We start from the raw sequence: 25,555 nt of genomic DNA, 5'->3' as shown, positions 1-25,555 counted from the left end.
CTTTGCAATCTAGTTTTGCAACTACCTTTGCATAAGGAAAGCTGACTGGCCTCTTCTAGTCCCTTCCTTCTTCCCACCAGTTAATTGCCAGCTCTTTTTTGCTCTGTGTCCAATTTATCAACATCAGAAGTATAAGAACTATTTCATCCTTGGCCCCAAAAAGGTGAACTAGGGAGATAAGATCATTTTCCTCCCCCAGCTTTCTACACAGTAGTTGTTTATATACCCAAGGATCTCACTGGCTTTTCTTCCCACATCACTACACCGGGTGCCTGAGTGCAGATGCATGGCCTTAGTGGTTCTTAAATCCTTCCCAGGGCTGCTGCTTTCATCGTTAAAAATTTGCATGCAGTCTTTGATTCGAGATGAATAAACTTGTTTGGTTGTGTTAAGTGCATCTAGCTTGAAAAGAAATCCCTGCTGGTGTCACTGGCGTGGTCTCTTAGTCACCATCCCAAATTCTTTATGGTACATGTATGGTACATGTTTTTAGGGTAATTTTATACTTACTTGCAGATCACTGGTACAAATGCAGAGTAGCGGAGACCACTACACCAGTTCCTCTGGGGTCCTGTTAGAACCCCCTGCTTTTGGAGATGTCTCAGGGTCTGACACACTTGGAAAGGGATCTAACTCCTACCGCACAGTGCCCATTTTGTAATAATGACACTACAGAGCAGACATTTCATAAGCTCTTATTATGTTACATTAACAGGGCAACTTTACCAACAAAGATCCTGCTCCTGATGAAGAATGACAGTTCCCCAGGATCCACAGCATTCTGGTCTCTGGAGCTTCCCCCACGTTCAAAGATGTATTAATGTTCACACCAGGAGACCAATATTCTCTGGTTATCTCGGTGCTCCAGGATGCATATACTTTAGCAAGTATCTGTTCCTCCTAAATGCTCGTCTTTCTCTGAGCTTACTGAAGGGCTGCAGAATACATCACTTCCTAAAGGAGAACAGAAACATTTACAGAAACCTTGTGCCTGTTTGGAAACTTAATAATGTTTTTCTCATCAACTTCTTGGCCTATAACATTAGGAAGATCTCTTATATTCCTAATGGACATTAAAAACTCCCTCTTAGCCTTGCCAAGGCAGGGTTTTTTTTACCCCCATTTCCTGTGTTATTTTTCTGTTCTTTTAAGCTTCTCATTTATACTTTTTGCTATCTCTTTCCCCTTTCTTCCATTTGTAACATTACTTCTATTTTTAACTGTTGCTTTTCACTGACTTTTTCTGACTTTTTCACTGACTGGGAACTTAGGCAAGGCAATATTCTTCCCTGAATCCCTGGGTCTCGTGCTGTAGGCTCTGAGGCCATCCTCTGCCCACCCCGAAGCACGGCATCGGGGCTGTATGTATGATCTGTGCTTTTAAAGCAGTGTGGGACTGCAAACAGCGCACGAGCACATTTCCTGAGCAGGGCAGAGATTCAGTGCCCGAATGGAAATTTCTGTGCTGGAATTTTTCCCTTGCCTCCCTTCCTGTAAGAGCTTGTCTTTTGCTGTCCAGAGCGTGGATTGCATGGCTCAGAAACTTGATTTCTGCTTAGTAGAGGCCACAGCACATTTCCTCCCTGGGGACGAGTGTGCTTTGAAGGATTGGGCCTCCCACTGGGCCAGCGATGTCGGAAGGGATCGTCAGGAGTGGCGGCTTAGCGCAGGAATGCTCAGCATCCGAACTGCAGCCTTAAAAGCAGTTGGTGAGGAGTTGCTGTTTCCTTGATTGGGAAAAGAACAGAGGTCTGGCAGGGCTGTGACTCAGTCGGTGAGTCAGCGCGGGGCTGCTTTCCGATGAGGACATCTCGCAGGGTTAGCTCTCCGTCACACCCTCTCCCGCTCCGGTGCCATAAAACCCTTGTGCTGCTGTGAAACCCTCGTGCTACTGCTTCTCCACACGCTCACGGAGTCATCCTGTCCCTGAACCTCCTCCCTTCTGCCTCTCACCCCGCTGTCCCTGTGCCGGTTTGCTTCTGTGCTCAATTGCATACCCTGCACTGCTGACTCCCATTGCTCCTTCAGGTTCAGGGTGGCATAACCAGGTATCAATGGCTTTGCACTGGGGAAGAGACCTTGTAACTTGTTCACTACAGAGAGAAAATCCCAGGATCAGCAGGAATCTCCTGCAAGAAAAGACACAGGATGAGGACTTGATCTAGACCATCTCCGAGGTGCTACCACCTTCGTCTAACACTGCAGGCTCTGAAATGGGCTGGAGCTGCGCTCAAAGTCTGACACAGTGGCTTTGAGTGTGCTGTTTTAGTTAGGTTTACGTGGCAAGGGTTTGGTAGTGGGTGGTTGGGAGGGTTGGGGAGGCCACAGGGGTGGGTGGCCTCTGTGAGCAGAGCCCAGCAGCTGCCCCATGTCAGATCAGAGCCAGCTCCAGACGGATCCAAAATGGACCCACCAAACCTGGCCAGAGCCGAGCCATGAGCGACAGTGGTTGGGCCTCTGGGAGAGCAGATTGAAGGAAGGGGAAATCTGCTATGCTACAGCAGCTGGGAGAGAGGGGTGAGAAGTGAGAGAGAAGCAGCCCTGCAGCCCCCAAGGTGAGTGCAGCAGGAGGGCAGGAGGTGCTCCAGGCACGCAGCACAAGTTCCCCTGCGGCCTGTGGAGAGGCCCCTGGTGGAGCAGGCTGTCCCCCTGCAGCCCACGGGTCCCACACGGAGCAGATCTCCACGCTGCAGCCCGTGGAGGAGCCCCCGGTGGAGCAGGTGGATGTGGCCTGGAGGAGGCTGCGGCCCATGGAGAGCCCCCGCAGGAGCAGGCCCCGGGCCGGAGCTGCAGCCCGTGGAGAGGAGCCCACGCAGGAGCAGGGGGTCTGGGGGGAGCTGCCGCCCGTGGGGGACCCGTGCTGGAGCAGTTTGCTCCTGGGGGATGGACCCCGTGGTACGGAGCCGTGTGGGAGCAGTTCTTGAAGAGCTGCAGCCTGTGGGCAGCCCCTGCAGGCTCAGTTCGAGAAGGACGGCATCCCGTGGGAGGGACCCCACGGGGAGCAGGGGCAGAGAGGGACCGTGAAGGAGCGGCGGAGACGAAGCATCAGGGACTGACCGCAGCCCCCATTCCCTGTTCCCCTGTGCTGTTTGTAGGGGAGGAGATGGAAGAGGGTGGATGGGGTGAAGGTGGTTTTAGGTTGCTTTTAGTTCTCACTGCTCTAGCCTGTTAGCAAAAGGCAACAAATTACATTCATCTCCATTATGATGAGTCTGTTTTGCCTGTGAGGGTGACAGGTAAGTAATCTCCCTGTCCTTATCTGAACTCGCGAACTTTTCTCATCATATTTTCCTTTCGTCATATGTTCCTTTGAGGAGAGGCCGTGAGTGAGCAGCGTGGTGGTGCTGAGCTGCCCATCGGCTGGAACCACCACACATGCCTCCTGTTTGCTGCCTCTTCCACTCTCTGCCTCCCCGTGCGTACAGCTCCCTGCTGAGATCCCAGTGCACTTCCCACCCGAGACGTGATGTCAACCGAAAGGCACTCAGCAATGAAGGGAAGGAGGGAGGGAGGGAGGGTGCTGGGAGCACGGGTGACACTGAGGAGCACACAGCTCGTGCCTCTTGGCCTTGGTCTTGGACGCATGCTCATTCCTGTGGAAGCTGCCTTGTTTCTACCAAATCGAATGTTTTCTTTGAGCTTGGACAAAGCAATTAATTTTAGCCATGTGATATTTACATACAGATGAGCAGCCAGGCCATACCTCTGTCTATGGCTGCATCCAGCATTAGGCAAAAATATCCCGCTGTTTGATTCATTAACCAAACAGCTCCGCTAATAGCTAAGCTAATTTTATCCTTTTCTCGGCGCTGGCTGACAATGACAGTCACGGCCTGTCGGGGAGGAGCATCAGTACCGCAGTTCCCAGACTCAAAAACTGGCATTTTATTGCCCAGCCAGAAGGCAGGGGCTGCCACCCACGCACCACTGTGGTCTATCTTCGGACTTCCTCTCTTTCTGTCCTTTCTGTGTAGATACAGTACAAAGGAAGCCAGTGAAATGCCCCACAAGCCACGTTATCAGGCAGAATTGCATGGCTCTGTAAAAGCCAGGCGCAGCTATAGCTTCCAGCAACAGCTCTGCATCAGGAGCTAGTACCCATATTGTGTGACAAGTTTTGTCTGTTTTAGCTCCTCACCAATATTTACCGAGTCCTTGGTTTATGTGCTGTTCTTCCCTACCTTTAGACGCTTAAGTGTCAGGTAGGATTACTCTTACAGGGCTCCAGGCTAAGTGCATAACTAGTCTAAGCAAATCCTTAAGGCTCCTTTTCTGTCCAGTGGGCAGTGACACGGAGATCTGGAAGGTATCAACCAGCAGCGAGCCCTCCACCTGTAAGAACCCACCTTTAGCTCCTGAACCAACACTCTGCAAAGTGCTTGTTCAGTCCTGAGGCACTGCAGGGTCTGGAGGAGTCTCAAATACCCGTGTTGTTCCTCTTGGGTATGGGCAGAAGCCAGCTCACTCCCATCCAAGTGGAAACAAAGAACAACAGCTTGGAAAACTTCTATGATTCTATGAAAACAAGGCAATCTTGACACAGAAGTGAGAACCACCGGGTTGGTTCTCCGTTAGCTGTTGGTTATAAATTCACAGCATTTTAGCTGCTGGAGCCTCAGGGGAGCCCTTTGCTTATGGGGACTTGCAGAGAGCAGAAGAGAAGGAAACTTGTATTTTCTCCCCGGCATGGCTCTTAGTTTGGGGACCTTGAAAAAGTAACCCCCTCTGCTCAGGTCCTGCACATTTCCTTATTTATAAAAGGATGGATGACAGACCAAAGGCTTTTGCTTTGAGACCTACAGATGCAACATCCCATATAGCAGCATCGTATGAAATTTGATTTCCTGTATTACGAAGCCCAGAGGGCTTTCATAGAATCAATCACAGAATGGTTTGGGCTGGAAGGGACCTTAAACCCACCCAGCTCCACCCCCCTGCCATGGGCAGGGACACCTCCCACCAGCCCAGGTTGCCCAAAGCCCCATCCAGCCTGGCCTTGAGCACCTCCAGGGATGGGGCATCCACAGCTTCTCTGGGCAGCCTGGGCCAGGGCCTCACCACCCTCTGAGGGAAGGATTTCCTCCTTATATCTAATCTAAACCTACCCTCTTGTAGTTTAAAGCCATTCCCCCTTGTCCTATCACTGCACCCCCTGACAAAGAGTCCCCCCCCACTTTCCTGTAGCCCCCTTTAGGTACTGGCAGGCCGCTGTAAGGTCTCCCCGGAGCCTTCTCTTCTCCAGGCTGAACAATCCCAACTCCTTCAGCCCGTCTTGGCAGGAGAGGTGCTCCAGCCCCCTGATCATCCTTGTGGCTCTCCTCTGGACCTGCTTCAACAGGTCCATGTCCTTCTTGTGCTGGGGGCCCCAGAGCTGAGAGCAGCGCTCCAGGTGGGGCCTCACGAGAGCACTTTGCCTTGTAACTTTACCGTCAGAGCCGTAACTTCTGGTGGAGCCAGGCCTGACACTGAGCCTTGCTGTGGGACCCAGACTCGGGGTGAAGCAGCCTTCTCCTACAAGATCAGTTACAGACCATGACTGAAGCCTTGCCTGGCAGAGATGAGCCTGGCACTGTTTGTTCCTTTCCTGTGTTTTGATCCGTATTTTTTGGAGGGGTGGGCAGAGTTCAGGTGAAGTTTGAGGAGTTTGTGTTAGTTAGGAGCATCAAACCCAGGTTAGCAGGGTTGGCTGGGGGGGATTTGTGGTGCTCGCATGCCCCGCAGAGGGCTGAGCCCCGCAGGGGCATGAGCGGCCTCCGAGCAGCCTTCCTGCAGAAGTGGAGGTGCCTGAGCAGGGCGCTGCACACAGACGCGGCAGTGTCTCACTTGTCTCGGCAAGACGCTGCCTGTTTCATATCATCACTGCTGAGCAGCGGCGACTGAAACTGAGCTTTGTGCTCGCCTCCCTTTCCCGTTCTCCCTGGCCCGCAGCGCGATGGGCTCGTGCTGCTCAGACGCCAAAGCACACACGAAGCGGCGGCACCCCGTCGCTCCCCTCCATCCCTGCGTTAGCGTGCCCGTAGTAACTTCATCTCGCCATCCTCGTGGACAAAATGTCAAGTGGGGGTAGAGGAGGAGTAGCCCAGTCCTGTGCAGGGTGCCGCATCCAGCTGGAGGGGAATTCCCCCACAGCTGCAGGGGGGGCACCGACCAGCTGGTGCTGGTGCCGCGGGCGTGGGGCTGCGCAGGAATGTTCGGAGCGTGGTGAATGTGCTTTCTGCATTGTTCCCGTCTCTTCCCCCCTTCGACTTCTCATTCTCCGCTCTGTCCAGAGCCTGCCTACTCCCGACTGCTTCTTTGCCAGCTGCAAGCCCCGTAATCTGTGCTAGACAGGCTCACGGTGTTAAAGTCCCGTAGAGAGGTACTGCACTGCCTTGTGCTCCATCACTGGGACTGGGGTGAGAGCCCAGCTGTGGGGCCTGCTGCCCACGGCCAGTGTGGCAGCTCTGAGACCAGATGTTCTTCAGGAGGTTCCTGTCCCCGGACCTGGAGAGCAGCACGCCATGGCACAGGCACAGAGAGTGATGCTCAAAGGGACTGCAACGGTCTGGGCTGGGCCGTGAGTCTCTCCCTCCTGTGCTTTAACTGCAGAACTGAAGTGCAGAAAGTGTTTTGCCTTTGGATTTTGTGGATAGGTGACTTTATGCACAGCCGAGCAGCAGGAGCAATTGCTCAGGGCAGCAGGACGGTGACTGGAGCACTAGGATGGGAGCAGGACTGCTGACCCCAAGCCCTTCCTGCCTCCTGGTGGAGGAGGGACTGCAGCCTGGGTCTCCTGGCTGCTGCTGCTGAGGTTAGGAGAGCAGGAACAAACTGAGCTACGCTGTGTGCCTGCAGCCAGGAGGGGAGTCATGGCTGCAAAACTTGAGGATAAGCAGGATTTCCATGCTCTTTCTGAAGTATGGCACCTGGACACAGCCACAACGGGTTAAAAGCACCTCCCAAGAAAGTCAAAACAGTCAAAGTAATCAATTACAGTTACGCAGCAGATCCCAGAAGAGAGGCTGCAAAGCCCACCTCTTCTTTTAAGCTGATTTAAAATCACAAGTCTGCCAGGTCTGCTCTCCAGAGACCTAGAACATTGCACTTGTAATTTAACCTGCGATCCCAATCAGCCCCCCATTTACTTAAAGCACAAATTTAATACTAGTACTTCCTTCCACCCTGTTGTCAGTTATTGTGCCTAAAAGCACTGCTGCTTTTGTTTTTAAGGGGAAGAGCCATGGCCTGGCCGTAGCACATGTGTTGTTGTGGACACACGGACAGCAGAAGCTCTGCTGTGTTCTCAGGGCAGCGACAGGATCCTGGGGCTGGTGGCTGTGCTCTTCGCATTTGAGTCCGCCCCAAGGCAGTATTGGCCAAGAGCAGCACGGTCAGAAGTAACTTGTGGAAAATATGATATTACATATACGCCTAGCAGCAGTCTCTAGGTGTATTTTAGCAACGAGGTGTGGATAAGGACCTCCTTGCTCTTCCCTGCCATGGCCAACGAGTCCATCTTTAAGGAGGTGAGTTCCTGTGGTGGCAGGAATGTGTCAGAGTCTGTCCAAGCTTTGTCTGACCAGCTCTAGCCATCCTGGGTTCCCTTCACAGCCGGTGCAGAGCTTTGTCTCAGGGATGCCATCTCATCCTCACGTAGCCACATGGGATGAGTCCCCCCATCCTTGCAGTGCCTGTTTCTCTGTGTAGACTGAAGGAGTTGCTCCATCTCCATTGTTTATCCGTGAAGGCAGGTGAGGAAAACCCCACTGACTGGCCCCACAGGGCACACAAAGCCGTAACTGTGTCCCCCCATCTCGTAGTGCTGCCTGGCCAAGCCTTTAATGCAGAATATCTCATTCCTCCTCCCACCGCTCAGTTCCCAGACATTGCTGTTGGAGACAGGCAGCCCTGGGTGCGGCTGCTCTCTTGCCTCCTGATTAAAGCTGGGTCCTGCCAGCAGGTTTGGCTTTCTCAGGGATTATGGCTTTCTCATTCCCTCTTCGGAGATGATGCAAGCGCAACAAGCCTGTACCTAAATTCGGTCCCACCCATGAGTCTTCTGCCAGCACAGACTGCAAGGCATAGCCACGGCTTGTTCTCAGGCAGCACCTGGCACAGGTCTCAGCACGGCCTGAACCACACCGTGCCTGGAAAATAGCAGATATTGACAATTAGTAAGTAATAATACCTAGAAGGAAAGCATGCAAGTGACTGACTTCCCTGTCCAAAGCAAATTTAAGGTGTGAAGGACCTATTGTGGCTATGACAAAATGACAATCTGTAAAGCAAAGGTCATACAAGGCATTGTTTCTTTCTCTCTTGATTTAAAGCATGGAAGTGTTGGAGTTTTCAGCACATCTCTAAATAACTCAATCCAATTGTTAAACATTCACACTGTTAAAAAGATTGACTCGTGCTATCTAACTGTGGCTGTCAAACACAGGATCATTTTTGTGCGTGTTTCTAACAGTCTGGGGATTATCACAGACTCGTAGAATCACTTAGGTTGTAAAAGACCTTCAGGATCATTACATCCAACCATCACCCTGACCTACCGAGTCCCACCACTAAACCACATCCCTTACTGCCATGTCCACACTTCTCTTACATACCTCTGGGGACGGGGACTCCACCACTTCCCTGGGCAGCCCGTTCCAATGCTTGACCACCTTTTCCATGAAAAAATCCTGCCTAAAGTCCAGTCTAAACCTCCCCTGGCACAACTTGAGACTGTTTCCTCGCATCCTATCACTTGTCACCTGAGAAAAGAGACCAGCACCCCTCTCACTGCAAGCTCCTTTCAGGTAGCGGTAGAGAGCAATCAGGTCTCCCCTGAGCCTCCTCTTCTCCAGACGAAACAACCCCAGTTCCCTCAGCCACTCCTCATAACTCTTGTTTTCTGGTCCCTTCAGTTGAAGAGAGATTTGGAGTCTGAAGGCTGTGATAAGGTGCTAAAGGATGTACCTTCTGGATTTCATTAGTTACATCCAGTACTTATGCAATGCATTAAAAATTCCTGGTTTGGTCCTGTCAGGACCAGACTCCCGCTGTGCAAGCTTTTGTACAGACCCAGAACTGGTCCCTGTCCTAAGAGGGACGCTATAGTTTAGGAACCAGGTCAGCATCCCTGGTGGTTCAGGGGGTTTGGTGGCCTCTTGCTGGCCCACCCTGTTCTGTAAGCATCACGGCAGAAGGAGAGCAATGAAGCAGCTCTCAGTGGCGCATGAAGGGCACCATGGGGAAGGCGGGAAGGTGTCTGGGTGGACATCTAAGAAGTAGAATCACAGAATCAGAGAATGGTTTGGGTTGGGAGGGACCTTAAAGATCATCTAATTCCACCCCCCTGCCATGGGCAGGGACACCTCCCACCAGCCCAGGTTGCCCAAAGCCCCATCCAGCCTGGCCTTGAGCACCTCCAGGGATGGGGCATCCACAGCTTCTCTGGGCAGCCTGGGCCAGGGCCTCACCACCCTCTGAGGGAAGGATTTCCTCCTTATATCTGATCTAAACCTCCCTTCTTTTAGTTTAAAACCATTCCCCCTTGTCCTATCACTATCTACCCAAGTTGCTCTCCATCTTCTTTGTAATCTGGAGAGTAAGCAGCAGAAACTGTCAAAAAGACCTGGTTTAAAGTGGGACTTAAAATTGCAACAATGTGCTGCTAACACAGTCCCTAAACACAAGTCCCTAAAGAGTTTATTTTCCTTCTGCGTCCTCTCCCTCCCATCAATGAATCTCTTAGTTTTAGCCAGAAAACGTTTTCACTCCTGCTTTTCTCCCTAGCTCAGCACTGGGCTTCTTTCCCAGACTGAGTTTTGAAACTAATTTTAAAAAGAGACTCCATCCCCATGAGACAAGGAAGAGACAGAAGTGCTCTCTGAGATGCCGTGGCGTGTCTGCTGGGACTGCCTTGCTCCGAGCCAAATCTTCGGCAGCGGTGTCTCCACTGAATCAAATGGTGTTGCTTCCAGCAGGACCGTTTGCCCTCGGAGTCACTTTCTTCTTTATTTTCTTCCCAGAAGAACAGGACAGCCACATACAGCACCCGGAGGTCATGGCAGGAGGCAGGAGATCTAGCCTGGAGAAATATTTAGAGTCGAGTATGTTTTGAAAGACCAGCCTAGAAGGGTCGAGCATGTGAGGAGAAAGGAGCTATTTGCAGCAAGTCCGGTGTCAACCATGTGAACAGAGAGACCGGGCTGGAGGCACGGTGTGGGAAAGCAGGCAGACAACCCTGGTGGCTTCTTGTTGCTACAGGGTTTGGATCCTGGCATGGTTTTTAGGTTCGTTTTGCACACAGAGATATTGAGCTTAGTGCTTGAGACCCTTGGGGAGGAGGTCATCCTCATTAGGGTAATAAAGATGGGTGAAAGCTGCTTTTCACTTTCCTTTCCCCCTTCTTCTCATGTTCTTCTCATTTTCTTCTCACAGAAGGAGACTGCTTTCCTCAGCAGTCTCTTATTTCTTCACTTGACCTGTCCTATTCTCCAGTTTTATGGAATGCAACTGGGGCAATTATTTTGCCCCAATCTCCTCCTTCTCCCCCCTCCCAAACATTTGTAGAGCCTCACCTTTTTTTTCTTGCCCTTTTGTCTCTCTGTCTTAAATCTCTTCTCCCCCTTGCACTTTCTGGTACTCCTTGCCAATTCAGCGTGCAGGGAATCTCATGTGCAGCCTTTCCTCTCCTCCCACACACCTTCTCCTGCTGCTGAGATATCGCTTTTCTTCCCTTTAACCACATCACCTGCCTCTTTGCATCTTCCACGCATCTTCTGCGGGCTCCCTCTTCTCCATCACATCAAACACAAGCGTTTGCCTTCACCGCCAGCCCTCTTGGGCTTATCGCAGTGTCACCCCTTGGTCTGTGTTGGGTTTCACACTGATGGTCTTCATGGGAAAGGAGATCCCAAGCCCTCTTCAAGCTGAGCCAAGGGCTACCTATTTGCTGGTAGATAGAAAATAAAGGCAGGTGTAGCCCAGCCTCACAGCCTGAAAGGAAAGAAAGATCCAGATAAGCAGATAAGGGACCCTTGAGGCTAGGAAGGCAGTTTGGGGCTGTGCATCCCGGTGAGGCTGGGGTGCCCTTGGAGGCAGGGGGCAGATGTGCAGGTCCAGGAGAGAGGCAGGATGTCCCTGTTTGCTGGTGGGAGTCATCCATCTGCTCGGCGTGCTGCTTGCTGTCATGCCTATCTCGAGACACCTCAAGCTGCTTTCCACTGCCTTGGGACCGTGCCTAGCTTGGGAATAATGCAGAGCAGTCCTGGAGTGGGATATTTAAAAGCATTGCCTCACTTTCACTGGACTTACCGCATGTGTGAAAATATTTTATTCTGCTGATAATTGCAAGCCTGAGGTCAGATAAACATCAAATAGTTCAGGTTTAGCTTCAGTTTTCAGTTTCCCAGGAGTTTTTTTTTTTTTTACATTTGGGAAAACGAAATGTTCAGCCTGCCCTTTGGAGCTGCTGTGTTCTGGCTGGGCTGCGTCTGTGTTTTCATTCCCATCATCTTTCCTGCACATGACTAACTCTTTCTGCCAGGGCTGGGTAACCAGGCATCTGCCTGCAAACCAAACAAGCCACTTACTGCATTTCCTGCCATTCCCCAGCCTGTCCAGCCCGCCTCTGTCTCCCCCAGCTGATAACATCACAAAAAATGGCACTGACGTACTTCCTCGCCATGCTACTCAAGTCATCCCCCAGTGCAGGAATGAGAGTCTTAGAGCCCGGATTATTTTTAGCACTTTTACAGGCTCCTTCTCTGACCTTGGGCAGGAGCTTTAGCAACCCTCCGTCCCGTTGCGTCACGTACAATATGGGCTATATTTGCAATATAGCCTCATTTGCAGCTGAGAGCTGATTGAACCTGGGGACTGTTGCTTGGAAATCGCTGCGATGATATGAGACAGCTTTGTCTGAAAACAACCTGTGAGCTTTCAGCACCTCGTATTTTTTAAGGTGCTGTCGGCAATACATCTGATCATATTTAACTTCTAGGGTGGGAAACTGCACATTTTCTTGACCCTGAGGAAATGCTGTGCAGCCTCCTTTCCATCCCCACTATTGTGAGAGCATTAATTTTCCCAGTCACCGAAGTAATACAGCCTTTTGCCCAGAAGAAGTCTGGTATAGGGCAGGTGATAGCTCTGCTGATCATAAACTTGAGCAGTGTTTTCATTCCCTTTAGACAGATTTTTTTTTGTCAGTTCTATGTTTGGTCAGGCATCCAGAGACGGCTGTGACTGGGGCGTGTGATCCAAGGGTCTCTGCCTTTCTGCCTCCCGCAGGGGAGGTTCTGCCAAGGTGTGCTGATGCTGCTCTGCAGCAGGATTTCGGATGCCCCATCCAGCTCCAGGAGAGTGCCATTCCCGGGCTCCTGCGTAGCACAGTGCTGGCAGCAATAGCGATGATAGACACCCCTAAAAGGGGCAAAGTGCGTTCCCAGCAGCATTAGTAACCTGCTGCCTCTCTCTTTCCTCTCCTCTCCCTTCCTCCCACTCCCTCGGCCAGGCTCGTGGCTGGGCAGAGCAGCCCACACCTTCTTCTGGGCGGTGGATCCGACTTTGCAGCATCCCCCCTGGCAGCCCCAGGAAGATTTCTGGCTGCGTCAGCCAAAATTCCTCCCGGGGACTGTGCTGCAATGCAGACACCACACCCCGCTGGTGCTGCTCAGCTTCCGACCAGCACCACCGAGGGCTTTCCTCCTCCTCCTCCTTATTAGCCCCGATGATTTTGGGTTGGCCGGCATCACCTCCTCGGGACCGCGGTGCCCGCGGCGGGTGTCGGTGAGGCATCGCTGGCGTGTGGCTGCTGCCTGCAGAAGCGCTCGCTCCCCGCAGGGACCCGCGGGTTTCAGATTTCATTTCCCTCGCACGCTACACCCCAATTCCAGACCCTTTCTGGCTCTGCCGCTGCATGGACGCAGAGCATGGGTCCTTCGCCGTATCCAGCGCAAACAGACAGCTCCCGGGAGTGGACCATGAAGACGTCAATTTTATTTTGGCTTTGCATCTCGGTTTTCCCCGGCTTCTCCCAGGGCAGAGTCGTTGGAGAGGACGAGGCTGGTTTTGCTGAGTGCAACGTGTTTTTCCCCGGACAAGTCCCACCAGAAGGATTCACTGAGCCCTTCCACGTGAAAATCTGTCAGCAGTACAACAGGGAGCCGCGCTTTGCAACCCTCTACAGTACCAAGGACAAAATCCCTCTTTATTCAGCTTTTAAATACACAAAAGCAGCCCAAAATGAGGAGGAGAGCTGGCTGGTCGAGCCACAGGTAAGTCAGTGTTTCCTTCGCTGTAAATCAAATGTTTTCTGGGCACATTTCCTGGTGTGAAGCTGTTAGCTGGGGGGAGGATTTTAACAAAAGATCCTGGAGCTCTGTGGATGTTTGTGACCCCCCCTTTTGATATTAATTTCCCATGAGCAGAACTTAGATATTTTAGCGCTTGGAACTGAACAAACAAACAGTTCCTGGTCCCACGGAGCTTGTCAGGAGAGCTGGGAGGTTTTTGGGTGTGAAACGCAGCGCGGGGGCAAGGAAAGCCACCCCTGCACTAGATGTCCCTCTGCCCTGCCTCGCTGGCAGGGCAGCACTGCCGGTGGGTGACGGGGTTAAACATCTCAGCGCCAAGCTGAAGTTTGCTCTGCTGCCAGCCCGACCCCGGTGCTGATAAGAGCTGTTTAGCCTCACGGCGCGGACAAAGTGTGTGCTTGTGGCTCGCCACCTTGACTCGCAGTGTTACAGTGTGCCTCGGCTGCAGATTTAGGCAGGGAAGGGAGGTGCCGTGTCCCGCAGCCAGGTGTGTGGTGCAACCCGAGCGTTGCTGCAGCCTCGGTGGGGTTTGTCTCCCCTGGCATTCACCGTGTTCAAGCAGCTCCATGAGTCTGTTATATTTAAAACAAATCCTTAAAAAATTGCTGGTGCCTTATGGGAACAAGTATGCCTCACCTGAACTCTTCCTTAACTATTTTTTCCCTACATTTCAAAATTTCTAGCAGTGATTGTTTTGTAGCACCCTAGCTGAGCTCAGAGCCGAGGCAGGCGCAGGGTGAGGGCAGGGTGCTGAGCTGGGTGCTGGGGCGTGGTTGCTGTATGCAGGCAGGATGGGAGAGCCCCCCTTGTCCCAGGAGAGTGGCTGTCATGCTGGTGGCCCCCATTTGGGTGACGAGACACCAGGACCAGAAGGTCAGGGGAAGGGGAGACTGAGAGCTGGTGGCCCTGTCCTCACCTCTGACTCACCTCAGGGCTAGGCTGGTGTGCCCTCCTTCCACCATGCGTATGCCTGTGAGAGGTGTCCTCTTGCCCTTTGGAGACAGAAGATAGATTTTAGCAGACTGCTCTTATGGAGATGAGGAAGGGTGAGGAGTTTTTAGAGCACAAACTGCACCTAGCCGAGCAAGCAACTGCTGTCAGAGTGGGGACGGCGAGGCAAGGTGGCCAAGATGGCGTCCTTGAGGCCCGTCGTCACCTCTGGCCACCATGCCTCCTCCTGCTCCTCACGGCCTGACTCACCGACCTGCTCGGGCAGCCTTCCAGCGCCTGGCAGTCCTGTCACCGCACCTTCCCTGCCCGCTTCTCCAGCACCTCCCTTCGTCCCGTTCACCTGGCCCTCACGCCTCGACCACCTCGTGGTTGTCCCTGCTAATGCTCCTCAGCCCCAAACCTTGTGTGTCCTGCCTCAGAAACTTGCCTCAGCCCCAGAAACAGTTGGCTTGGCTCTACATCCCCTGAAGGCAGGCTGAGGGAGTTGGGGTTGTTCAGCCCGGAGAAGAGAAGGCTCCGGGGAGACCTTACAGCGGCCTGCCAGTACCTAAAGGGGGCTACAGGAAAGCTGGGGAGGGACTCTTTGTCAGGGGGTGCGGTGATAGGACAAGGGGGAATGGCTTTAAAGTAGCAGAAGATAATTCTACCTTGAGTTTCTGTGGCTTCCCACCAGTGAAGCCCTGTGCGATGCTGTGGGAATAGGTTGCTCCTAGCTGACACTCGGCTGTGCTGATCAGTGACAGTGTGAGATAGCTGAGGGCTTTGAGAACTTTTCTTCCACAGAGCAAGCTGCTCTCACCTGTGCTAAACAGAAAAAAATCTCCTGGACTCTCTCACCTCCCTCCTTCCTCCTTTCTGTTGTTTTCTGAGTAATTTGTTTGCTTGTTTTGTTCTTTTTTTTTGACTCAAAAGCATCCTTTAACTGACACCATGGCACACACTTGAACGGATGCTCCACATTTTCCCTTGTCTGATTCCTGATTAAGATGTAGGTCTGTACTGGGGACCAGTGAGCTTCAGGTGAAAGAAGCCTCACCGAGTGAAACAAGATGAGGTCCTGGACCGTAGTGAAGGGGACAGCTAAGGAAAGATCCCAGTATGGGCAGCTTGGAGGAGGCTTCACTGTGGATGGGGACATCACTGAGCCCTGTGTCTGAAAGCCCCTGTGCCACATCAGGTGGCTTTACTGGGGGAAGAGGGAGGGCAGAGCAAAGATCATCTCCCTCCTGCCTACCCAAATCCCCCACTGGAGCCAGTTTCATGGTGGTTTTGATCAACAGCGTGTAGTGGAGAACTCGTCCCTTGCTAACTCAATGCTGAACGCCTTATGGGGCTGCAGGCTCCCCCAGGTAAAGGCTGGAGGGGGAGGAAGGAAGGCTGGGGCAAGGCTGTCAGCTGGTGGGACAGGGCTCTTGTGGTCTTTCTGGCTCAGAGGGACCGTGCCTTAGGTGTGCAGCAAGGCTCAGGTCAACACTGATGCAGGAGGGGAAAGTGGAGAACGGATTTTGTACCTATCCATGTGTATTCCTATCAAGGCTGAGTCAGGTAAAGAAGAAAGGTCAGCTGGTCCCTAAAGGGAGCTCTTCACAACACGGGCTCTGCAGCAAGGCCCTGAAAGATTGTGCTGTTTTCTGCATAACTTCCTCGCTGAGACAGGGATAGCCAGGTACAAAGAGGCTGAACTGTGCAGTGGCATGCACTTATTTCTGTGTGCATGCACACCCACACGCAGAGAGACAGCAAGCAGGAGGAAATCACTATAAAAATGCCCTCTGCACGCTGGTGAGTGACTCAGGGTTGTCATGTGCATTTTTTTGTTGTTTTTATAACAGATCGTGATCTATGTTGTGAGGGCACTGTCTCGCTCCCTGTATGCCTACCTCCTCAGGAATGCGTGTACCAGAAACAAATGCCAAATGTAGCACCGAGGTAGTCATCGGATGAGAAATAAGAGGAATGTCAGCTACACCCAGTGCCGATTGGCAGCTGGAAACAGTGAATTAATCCAGGAACCAGGACTGCTGAAAAATGAGAGGCCAGGAGTGTCCTGATGAGCAGGACACTGATGGGAAGCCCCCAGGCTTTGGTCCCCAAACCTGCTCTATTGCTGACTTGTTAGGGTTAAGAGCAAGCCACTACGATGGCTTTCACCTTGTCATGTTTTGGTCATCTGAAAGCCTGTGGTTTGGTCAGGGTCTTGGCTTGAGAGAGAGGGAGAACACAGGAGTTGCTTTTCCTCTCCCAAAATAGGACAGGCTGGGTGAGTCGCCTTGTGTTTCCATCTGATGGACGATTTCCATCAGCCAGAGGACCAAGGTGGGATTTGCATCACCCAGCCGTAGTTACATCCGAGCTGCCTTTCCTCGCAGCCTTGGTAGGCCATCGAGAGAAGCAGGTGCTCCTGGAGCCACCCATGAGCGTCCTACAACAGAGCCCTCAGCATGCGGTTCACCCCCTTCTGCAAAATGGCAACCCCCACTTTACGAGGCACATTTAATATTGGTAGGTGCTTGGACTCGATTCTGCACAGGTGCTTGGATGCATAATTTATTTTTAAGTCCCCCCGGGAATGAGGTGTTTACTTGTCTGCTTGGATCTTGCCCCGAGCTCTCGCAGGGTATTTCAGCAGGTGGATTGCGGCCGGCTCCATGGACGCAGCTAGGCTCTTGCTGCGACACAACCCAAAGGCTTTTTGGAGCAGTGAGGAGAGGCAGCTTGCGTGCAGGTTAGATACAGCACAGGAGCCGGCATGCCTTTGGGGCTGAGTTACAGGAGGCACGAAGCACTCAGCAATGCGTGAGTGATTACAAACCACACCGTGAGTTATTATAAGCACCAGCGCGCGGTGATGTCAGAGCCTTACGCATGCACACAGCCACATTTTTTGTGTTCTTTCCTAACTGCACCCAAACAATCCCAGTGGTATGTGCAAATCCCTGCAGCCGAACAGGTAACCGGGCACATATTTGCTTGATAGGCACCTCCAGGAATGCATGCATCAGCTCCTCACCAGAGAAATGCAGGTCTACGCCATCTGCTGCTTGCAGGCTGGGATTCCCTGCAAGGAGGCAGAGCTGAGTGGTCTCAGCTCTCCGTGTTGGGGGGACAGCACCTCGGTCTGCCCCCTTCTTGACAGACTGAATGCCCTTTAGGCTGTCAAGAAGGCTGTAGGGTCCTGAGCAGGAAAGGGGCTGCAGCACTGCAATGGGAGCAAGAAGGGACAAGAGCTCCCACCCTGGAAGGGTGTTAGGCTCAGAAGGGGGCACAACACCGTGATCTTATCGAAACAGGGAAAACAGGGAGGGTGGCAGGGAGGGACTGTGATCCTGTGGTGTGCAAGGCAGCAAAACGCTGCCCAGCTGCAGCCCAGAAGCTCTAGGGCGAGCTTGTGCTGTCTGAGCAAGGGGTGCGGAGTAAGGCAGAAGGCTTTTTAAGTGCAGCCTTCAGAGAAAGCTAAGACTTGTGCATCCGCACGTAGGAAGCCTGCCAGTCCCGAAGCAGTAAGCCCCGGCTGTTTCAAAACGAAGCAAGAACCCTCCTAGCCGGCAGCCGGGGGTAATGCAGCCCTGTGACATGCCTTGTGCTGGCACCCTGACCGGCCCTGCTGCAGAGGCAGCCCTGAGGCCAGCCTGCAGGGGCTTGCCTGATGCGAGAAGCGACCAAACCACGGTTTGTACAGCGGGGCTGATGGCTGGCCGCCTACACTGAGCGCAGAGTGCAGGGGAGGTGGTGCAGGAGCTGTGGCACCGAGGGGGTGCCAGCGCCGTGTAAGTTTAAAGCACCTAAGTAGTGGACATCTGTCCAGCTGCGGGAGAGCCAAGGGACCAGGAAGGGTGATGGGGGTGATTCAAGGTAGAATACGAACTTTTTGCCCTATATGTCTCAGAAATACGTATTATTCAGTGCAGTGAACGGTCTAGGGGCCAGGAGCCAAGAGAACAATTTAATCGGGCCAGCACAATGTTGGGAGCAGAAACAGAGACAACACGAGGCGGTGACTGCCGGAGCCCGCCTGCCACCCCTGAGTTGCTACCAGCACGCTCACCCTCTAATCTGGGGAAGAAAATGGCAATCTGGAGAGGCTGCGGTGTCGAGAGGGGTGACTAAGGAGCAGGCAGAGCTGCGGCCGCCTGGGAAAGCCCTGAGCGCACCGCGGTGCCCAAAATCTCCTGCTCCCACCGCTTATTACCTCCTGGCCCGGCTGCGTGCAAGGCGCCAGGAGGGGCTGTTACCGCCTCGGGGTCTGGCGGGTGGGAAGGACAGACACGGGCACATAGCACGGATTCCACTGAGGACCTGCGGCGACAGCGTCCTCGCCCACATGATGCTGGGAGGTCATTAAAGACGAGGTTCAGACTGCTAATGACAAGCCCGGAGCTCGCTGGCACGTCTGCGGTCAAGGCAGTGAAATTCAGGTCACCCGCCACCGTGTCCGACCTATTCTATGAGTGCAGAGGGGTAAATGCCTTCTCTAGGCATCCTACGTGTCGTGGATTTTTTCCTTCATTACTTAGATTTGATAGTTCAGGGACTCTGGGTGGCTTGTTGGAATTAAAAGTGCTGCAGTGCTTGGAGGTGTGACCACCTGAGGAGCTGAGAACATGGCTCTAAATCAAGCCATCTGTTAAAAATCACTTCCAGGTTTTCCCTTAGCCATACCAAACATCTCTTCTAGAAAAAAAAAACAACACAAGTTGGAGGCTTAGTGGAGGGTGGCTGGTGAGATGCCGGAGGCTGCCCTGTGCTGCAGGCCAGAGTGGAGAGCTGCGACCAGCCCTGGCTGCCTAAATGCGTTTGGCAGGACAACGAAGTGCGGTGTATGCTCCCCCGAGCAGCTGCAAGGACAACGAGGAAGGATCTCAGGGTGTGATCCGTAGCGTGCAGTAGCAGCCCTCATGGAGAAGACACTTCAGGGCTCATTTTACACCGTGTTTTAGGAAGGCAAATTGCACGCACTAACTCTTCTCTCTGCCATTTCAGATAGACGACCCAGACAACGACCAGCACGAGATGGTGCTTGAAGCTGATCTCGTTGGCACGGTGGCCAACCTTGGTGCCAACCAAGCCCTGACCTCGGACTACGTGGGCTCTGGCTACGAGCGAGGGCTGCTGAACCCCAGCCTGCTCAACGAGGAAGACTTCCAGATGGCCACCTACACGCTCACGAACGCCGTCCCCCTGAGTCCCTCTCTGAGCAAAACCTGGCACAGAGACATCGGGAGGGTGGTGGAGCAAGCCCTGGCCCCTCACTGTTCCAAGAAGGACCATCTGTATCTCCTTGCGGGCGCGATTCCTTCCAGTGTCCGGGTCAAAGGCAAGGTGTCGGTGCCCGAGGCGCTGTGGCTGGCAGCGTGCTGTGACGCTGCGGAGGGGTGGTCTCTAGGGCTGGTGAAAAAAATCAGCGATGAAAACAGTTTGGCAGACCTCACGGTGGGCGAGCTGGAGAAGCAGCTCCTAGCAGGGGTTGACCTCTTCAAGGGCAACTGTGGAGAAGACACCAAAAACAAGGAGAAAGTGGAAGCAATACTGCAAGCTGTCGGCCAGATCCGGTCCGGGGGACAAGTAGGAACGAGTGAAAAGGAGAGTGGCTTGGTGAGAAAAGTGGCTGGCATCATTGCCACCCCTTTCATCAAACTTCTGGAACTCCTCATCTACCTGTTTGTGGAGCTGGTGAAATATACGTTTTATTTCCTGTGGCTTGTTATCAAGCGGGTTGGCAGCACTGTTCTGGACGGAGTCTACAGCCTGTGGAACCGGGTGGTGTCCTTCCTCAAAGCCATCAGCATGGTGCTCATCAGCATCCCCTACGACTTGGGAAGGGTTGTCACCAACATCTTCCTGGGCTTTCTGGAAATCGTTCAAGACGTGGCGTTCCTCACCTACAGGATTCTGCGCATCCCCGTGGGGTTTGTCCTCCACCTCGCTGCTTTCCCGTACTACTCCATCTGTGCCATCCCCTCTGTCCTCAAAGACCTGGCCGCCGGGATCGGTGGCACCTTCTCGCTGGCCGTTGATGCCACAGCCAGTCTTCTGCACGGCTTTTATTACGTGGCTAGCCACATAGCCAAACGGTTTGTCCCTAAAGGCTCCTCAGGTGACTGACGGGGGTAGAAATCAAGGCCGCAAAGACGTAAAGTGAAAGAGGAGCTTTAAGATACGTGGCCAAACGCTGTCAATTTCATTCTGGTATTTATTGTAGTGACGTTAATAATAATGAACCAACCGGGGAGTAACAGGGAGGGCCGAGGTAACTTTGTCAGGGGACACCACCGCTGCAACTCAAACTCTGTCTATTTTAAAGCATTCGGATCCTGTCGGTGCGGGTCACAAAGTTTCTGTGGTTTGCAGATTCCAAGCTGCTTCCTCTGGGGGATGCTCTCTAAGCGTGGCACGAGGCTGTTGCTTTCCCACTGAGATAGCACTGAGACCTATGCGCCCCTGCAGAAGCACATCCCGTGGGGTGGAGGTTCTCGTCTGGGGGGGAATTCAGTTTCTGAAGCCTGCAGAAGGGAAAAGGAGAGCAGGGTGCGGGGGTTAGGGGTTGGGCAGCGGGGAGGGAAGGGGGCTGGGTCCTGCTGCTGGTCGCACTGCTTGCTTCTCTGGGTCCTGTCGGTGGAGCCCGAGGAGGAATTTGGCCGGGCGTGCTTCGTAGCTCCTGGGCCTTGGCCCTTCAAGGCAGCTGAAACCATGCGGATCTTGCTGTGAGGAAACACCAGCTTCTAGTTCTTTCCTACAGGGGGAAAACATTTCCCCTTTGCCATACCAAGCTCAATTCCCCTGAGCTGTTCCTCGCTCCCCGGTGACCACTGAAGATCTCAGCCCCAATTCCTCGCCCTGGCTGGTGGGCTCCAAAGCCTGGTAGAACCTCGTGGGTCATGATTTTGGCTTTGAGTCAACCCCATCTGTCAGTGACCGGCCTGCCCTGCCTCTGTTCAGGGCTATCAGTTCATCCAACACACAACAACGCCTCCGTGCTGCAGGATGGTGCCCAGGCGGGGAATTGGAAATGTTGTGGCTATCCTCCTTAGGCGTGCTGTGAAAGTCCAGCTCAGGTGGAGAAAGTGGTCCTCCCGTGCTTTTCTGCAGGACAGAAGAAAAGTGGCTCTGCCTTTCCCAGCAGCCTGGCTCGGTGGCAGCAGTGATGTCCTTACCGAAAGGCACCTGGGGAACATGGGGCAGGCGATGAGCAGGGAGCATGGGGGGAGTTTTGCTGCTTGTTGCCCAAAGCCCCATCCAGCCTGGCCTTGAGCACCTCCAGGGATGGGGCATCCACAGCTTCTCTGGGCAGCCTGTGCCAGGGCCTCACCACCCTCTGAGGGAAGGATTTCTCCCCCCCTAAGGTGGCTGGGGACAGCCCCCTCCAAGCACCCCACGAAAGGATTGCTTTAAGGAGGAAAGGTGGCCTCCCGGCAAGCAGCGCTGGCTTCCTTCATGAGGGAAGGCAACTTTTTGTGCTCATCGGGGTCTAATCAGGTAAAGTCAGCAATATATGACAAATCCCTCCTTTGTCCTGAAGCTGTCACTAGAGGGATTTGGATTCCAGGGGCACGGTCGCGGCTCCCAGCAGAGAGGCAGCAACCCCCCCTGCACCCAGACCCAACTCAGCATCTAACACGCAAACGCAACCCAAGCTGCCCCCCCACGTGCCCCTCTCATGCCTTATGCATGGCCTGTGGCCTGCCCGAGCCGTGCCTGGCGCGAGGGCGATGCCCAGCACACCGGGACGTCGGTGTGGCCACATCTCCACCACCGTTGCCACCCAGCCCAGCGAGGTTCAGGCCAGCCCACGGGCACGTCTCCGCGCTGCAGCCTGGTTGCAGGGCCCTTTCCACCCAGGAGGCTGCAGCACTGGAGGGTTTGGGCAGACGCGGGGCTGTATTGAAACGGTCTGAACACGCTCAGATTTCAACCGTGACGAACCCTAACCAGCACAGGTCGTTTTTCTTCTCTGCTGCATGTCTGAGCAGGCAGTGGGAAATCTGCCTGAAATACCCAGTAATTGTTACAGAACAAGCAACATCCTGCTACAGACTATTGCTTCAGATTATTCTTATCTGGGCATGATTTATGGCTTGTGAGCTTTACTCTGTCCTAGGAAATGTACGGCTTTAACAAAATAAAAGTTACTTTTCCAAAGAAGGACTGGTATCACATTTCTGTCCCAGTTGCAAACAAGATAATGCAGCCCAGCGAGCTCAGGCTAATCAGGAAAGTAAGAGCAGCATAGTTGCTCTTTGTTAGGGCCTGACATCTGATATTAATGGCCCTTTTCTACTTTTAAAACACCTTCGCATTTTCAAAAACGCATTCATTAGGCTACGGAGTATGTAGGTAAGAGCTGGGGGTTGCAGGCGACACGTTCAGCTACGTAAGTGCCAAAAGAGGTGTGTGCTCAGACACGCTGGCGTGAGGTGGGACAGGACGGGAGCAGGAAAGGAGGTTTCCAGGTGCAGGAATGGGGGCTGTGGGCTCCCCTGCTCTATGTGGCCATCAGCTCCCTCTGCCCACGTTGGCTGGGGCTTGCGGCAGCAGAAGAAAAGGAGGAGACTGGCCCTCAGTGGCTGCACCTGGGCAGGTCACCTTGGCTGTTTTGCAGCTGGTAGGGAGAAAAACTCACTTTTGTGGGATGCTGCTCACTTGGCCAGTATGAGCAGATCTTTAGAAGACCAGTTACCCCCTAGGAGTAGCTGCTCTCCTCCACCGACCACAGACAGCCGGGGGTGAGTAAGCAAGGTGTGGGCACCTGCTTAGCGCAGATGCCTCAGTGCACAGAAGAGGAGCCCTCAGCCACAGGTGGACCAGGAGGCAAAGGGCTGACCGTCCTTATCTTTACGGGGATGATTACGAGTCACTCACAGGGCAGGGAAGGCGATGTGAAATGATCTCGCCTCAACCAGATCACCCAGCCCTTCAGCACAGGAGCTTCTGCGCACCCCGATGTGACCCTGATCGCAGTTATCTTCGCTCTGGGGTTGGGCCCAGAGAAACGAGCCATGCCCTATAAGCACAGCAGCCCTGGCAGCACGAGTCACAGCCCCCAGCACTGGGCTCAGGTCCTCCCAGTCCCACCGTGGTGCCATTGGACATTTTGGAGCTGCTCCTCTCTGCACAGATCTCCAGCGCTTCCTCTCTGCAGACAGGGGCTGCTGCAGCTCAGAAGGGAACCGAGCGGGAACCGAGCCCTGCTTGTTCACAAGTTCTCTCTCCAGCTTAGGCAGTGCCAGCAAATGAAAAAGGTATCAGAAAATACCTACAAGCATAACTTGTTTGGCCAGAAAGGATTGCCTGGGAGCATAAAGTGCAAGGCGTGCCTGCGGTGTGCGCGATTGCGATACCCCGCAATTGGCACGGCGTGATTTCTCTCCTCTTTACGGCCTCGGACCTGCTTCGATTCGCGAACGTGTCTCACACTGGGTAACATCTGCCACTGATTTCAGCAGAACTGGTGTTTTCAGCCAAGCAGAAAGGCCTGCAGATTTCCCAGCCGTGTTAGTATTACAGCCGGCTGGAAAATCTCCAAGGAAATAGATTGTCAGAAAGGGATGATTTATCAAACGGGATATATATATATATATATATTCACAGTAATTTGTCTTTTCTAGTGGAAAAGGCTTTTCAGGTCCAGCTTGGAAGAAGGACCAGAAACATCCAAGAGCAGTGCACAGTCTGGATTTGAAGTTTAGATGTGGATGCTGAGCACTCTCTCCTGCCTAAAGGCAAGCCTGGCGTGTGAACATGGCTGTCTCCAGCCCAGAGGGGTGCCCACCTTACCTTCTGTCTCATTTTCTTCCATTTTCAAGTGTGAAAAAACCTGTTTCCTTTCCAAAAGTACTGAAATAGTGACCATTTTCCTGAGAGGCAGATAACCTTTTCCACCCTGCTCCGGTGAACAGAGCCCAGCCCGGCATCTCCCCGGAGCCAGCAGCAAGGTCACCTGCAAAGCTGAAGCTTCAAGTTCTGCCATTGATAACTTATCTTATTGACAAATTCATGTTTTAAATTGATTTAACATGGTGGAGAATGGATATTTAGAGCAGATGTCACTGTGTGTTTACCGCTGTGATAGTGTAGGCCTTTCTGAACCTCCTGGAGGCTGCTGGTAGAAATGGTTGGGGACCAGAGGCAGCGGGTGGGCTGGGGGAGCAGCAGGAGCTCCTTGCTCCTAGGGGAAGGAGAGCAGCTGGGTGGGATGTTTCAGACCCGGTGGACAGTAGCTAAAAAGTGAGCAGTAACGACTGAGAAGTGGTCTCTGCTCGGTGCTGATGCCAACAGGCTGCTGAAATGAGTGGAGCGGCCACGGAGGTGTGACGTGACAGGCTCCAGAAGCCATTGCTGCCTGGATTTATGCCGCCCAAGCATGGGCAATAAAATCTCTTACCTGCGTGCCTCCATTCAGTGCCTCATTCCCTAGGCTTTAACCTCAGCCAGAGGCCTAAAGCTGCGGCCCGTGAAGCCCAGTTTGGGGCTGGTGGCTGAGGGGGCTCGTCCCAACCACTGAGACCTTGGAGATGCCCCTTGCCACAGACCCCACAGGGTACAGGAGGGGTGGGCAAGTGCACCTCCAGCCCTGCAAGTTGGCCTGGCTTGTGTGGAGTGAGGAGCTAAGAAATAGTTGGAAAAATGTAACCTCACCATGAGCGTGGCCAGAAATGGGGTCCAGTAATTTTATGCATCCCCACGTCCTGTAATGCCACGGATCACCTCCCCCCAAGCCGTCAGAATGAGATTTTGTGGGTTGGGATGTGTCTGAGAACCTGGTGGCTGTCCTTTATTTCCCTCAGTATTCAAAGTCTTCTCCCTCAGCCGGTCTCAGCCGTGAGCAGATGCAGACGCTCAGCACCAAGCACATGCCAGCAAAGTGCCCTGGCACCTGCTGGGATGCTCTGGGGCACAGCAGCGAGGTTCTGCACCTCCATGGCTGTGGTAATTTGCACCCAGGTCTACTAATTAGAGCTGGTAGGGATTTCTCCATCTCAGCTTCTTCTGTTCTTATAGAAAAGCCCCTTTCTCCAAATATTACACTTTTCTTGCTTTGTTTTTCTTTTTTCAGTATACATACATTAAAAAATGGGGGTTAATTTAAATCTAATAAAAATGTTTTCAATAAATCTTTTCAACATCACTGTGCTGTATCGATCCTCCCCCTCTACTCTGCCCTGGTCAGGCCTCACCTGGAGTACTGTGTCCAGTTCTGGGGTCCCCGGTACAAAAAAGACAGCGATCTCCTGGAAAGAGTCCAGCGGAGGGCCACAGAGATGATACGGGGCCTGGAGCATCTTCCCGATGAGGAAAGGCTGAGAGACCTGGGTCTGTTC

At 53.2% G+C, this 25,555-nt stretch overlaps 1 protein-coding gene across 1 annotated transcript; it reads left to right on the top strand.

The window, feature by feature from the left end:
• Nucleotides 1–11,901: 11,901 nt before the first annotated feature.
• Nucleotides 11,902–22,379, top strand: ENDOD1 (endonuclease domain containing 1). The gene is made up of 2 exons (XM_083821675.1): nucleotides 11,902–13,250; nucleotides 19,221–22,379. Exons 1-2 carry the CDS (start codon nucleotides 12,906–12,908, stop codon nucleotides 20,340–20,342), a joined length of 1,467 nt encoding a protein of 488 aa, XP_083677801.1. The 5' UTR covers nucleotides 11,902–12,905; the 3' UTR covers nucleotides 20,343–22,379.
• The last annotated feature ends 3,176 nt before the right edge of the window (nucleotides 22,380–25,555 follow it).

This window comes from Anser anser, assembly GCF_964211835.1.
Source record: "Anser anser genome assembly, chromosome: 1".
NCBI classification, from domain to species: Eukaryota; Metazoa; Chordata; class Aves; order Anseriformes; family Anatidae; genus Anser; species Anser anser.
The sequence above is the reverse complement of the archived record's forward strand: the minus strand, read 5'-3'. Positions and strand labels throughout refer to the sequence as shown.

Bases quoted from the DNA above. Each gene is read 5' to 3' on its own strand.
- ENDOD1 (XM_083821675.1), top strand. From the start codon at position 12,906: ATGGGTCCTTCGCCGTATCCAGCGCAAACAGACAGCTCCCGGGAGTGG. The intron at 13,251-19,220 runs GTAAGTCAGTGT...CTGCCATTTCAG, and splicing joins GCTGGCTGGTCGAGCCACAG to ATAGACGACCCAGACAACGA.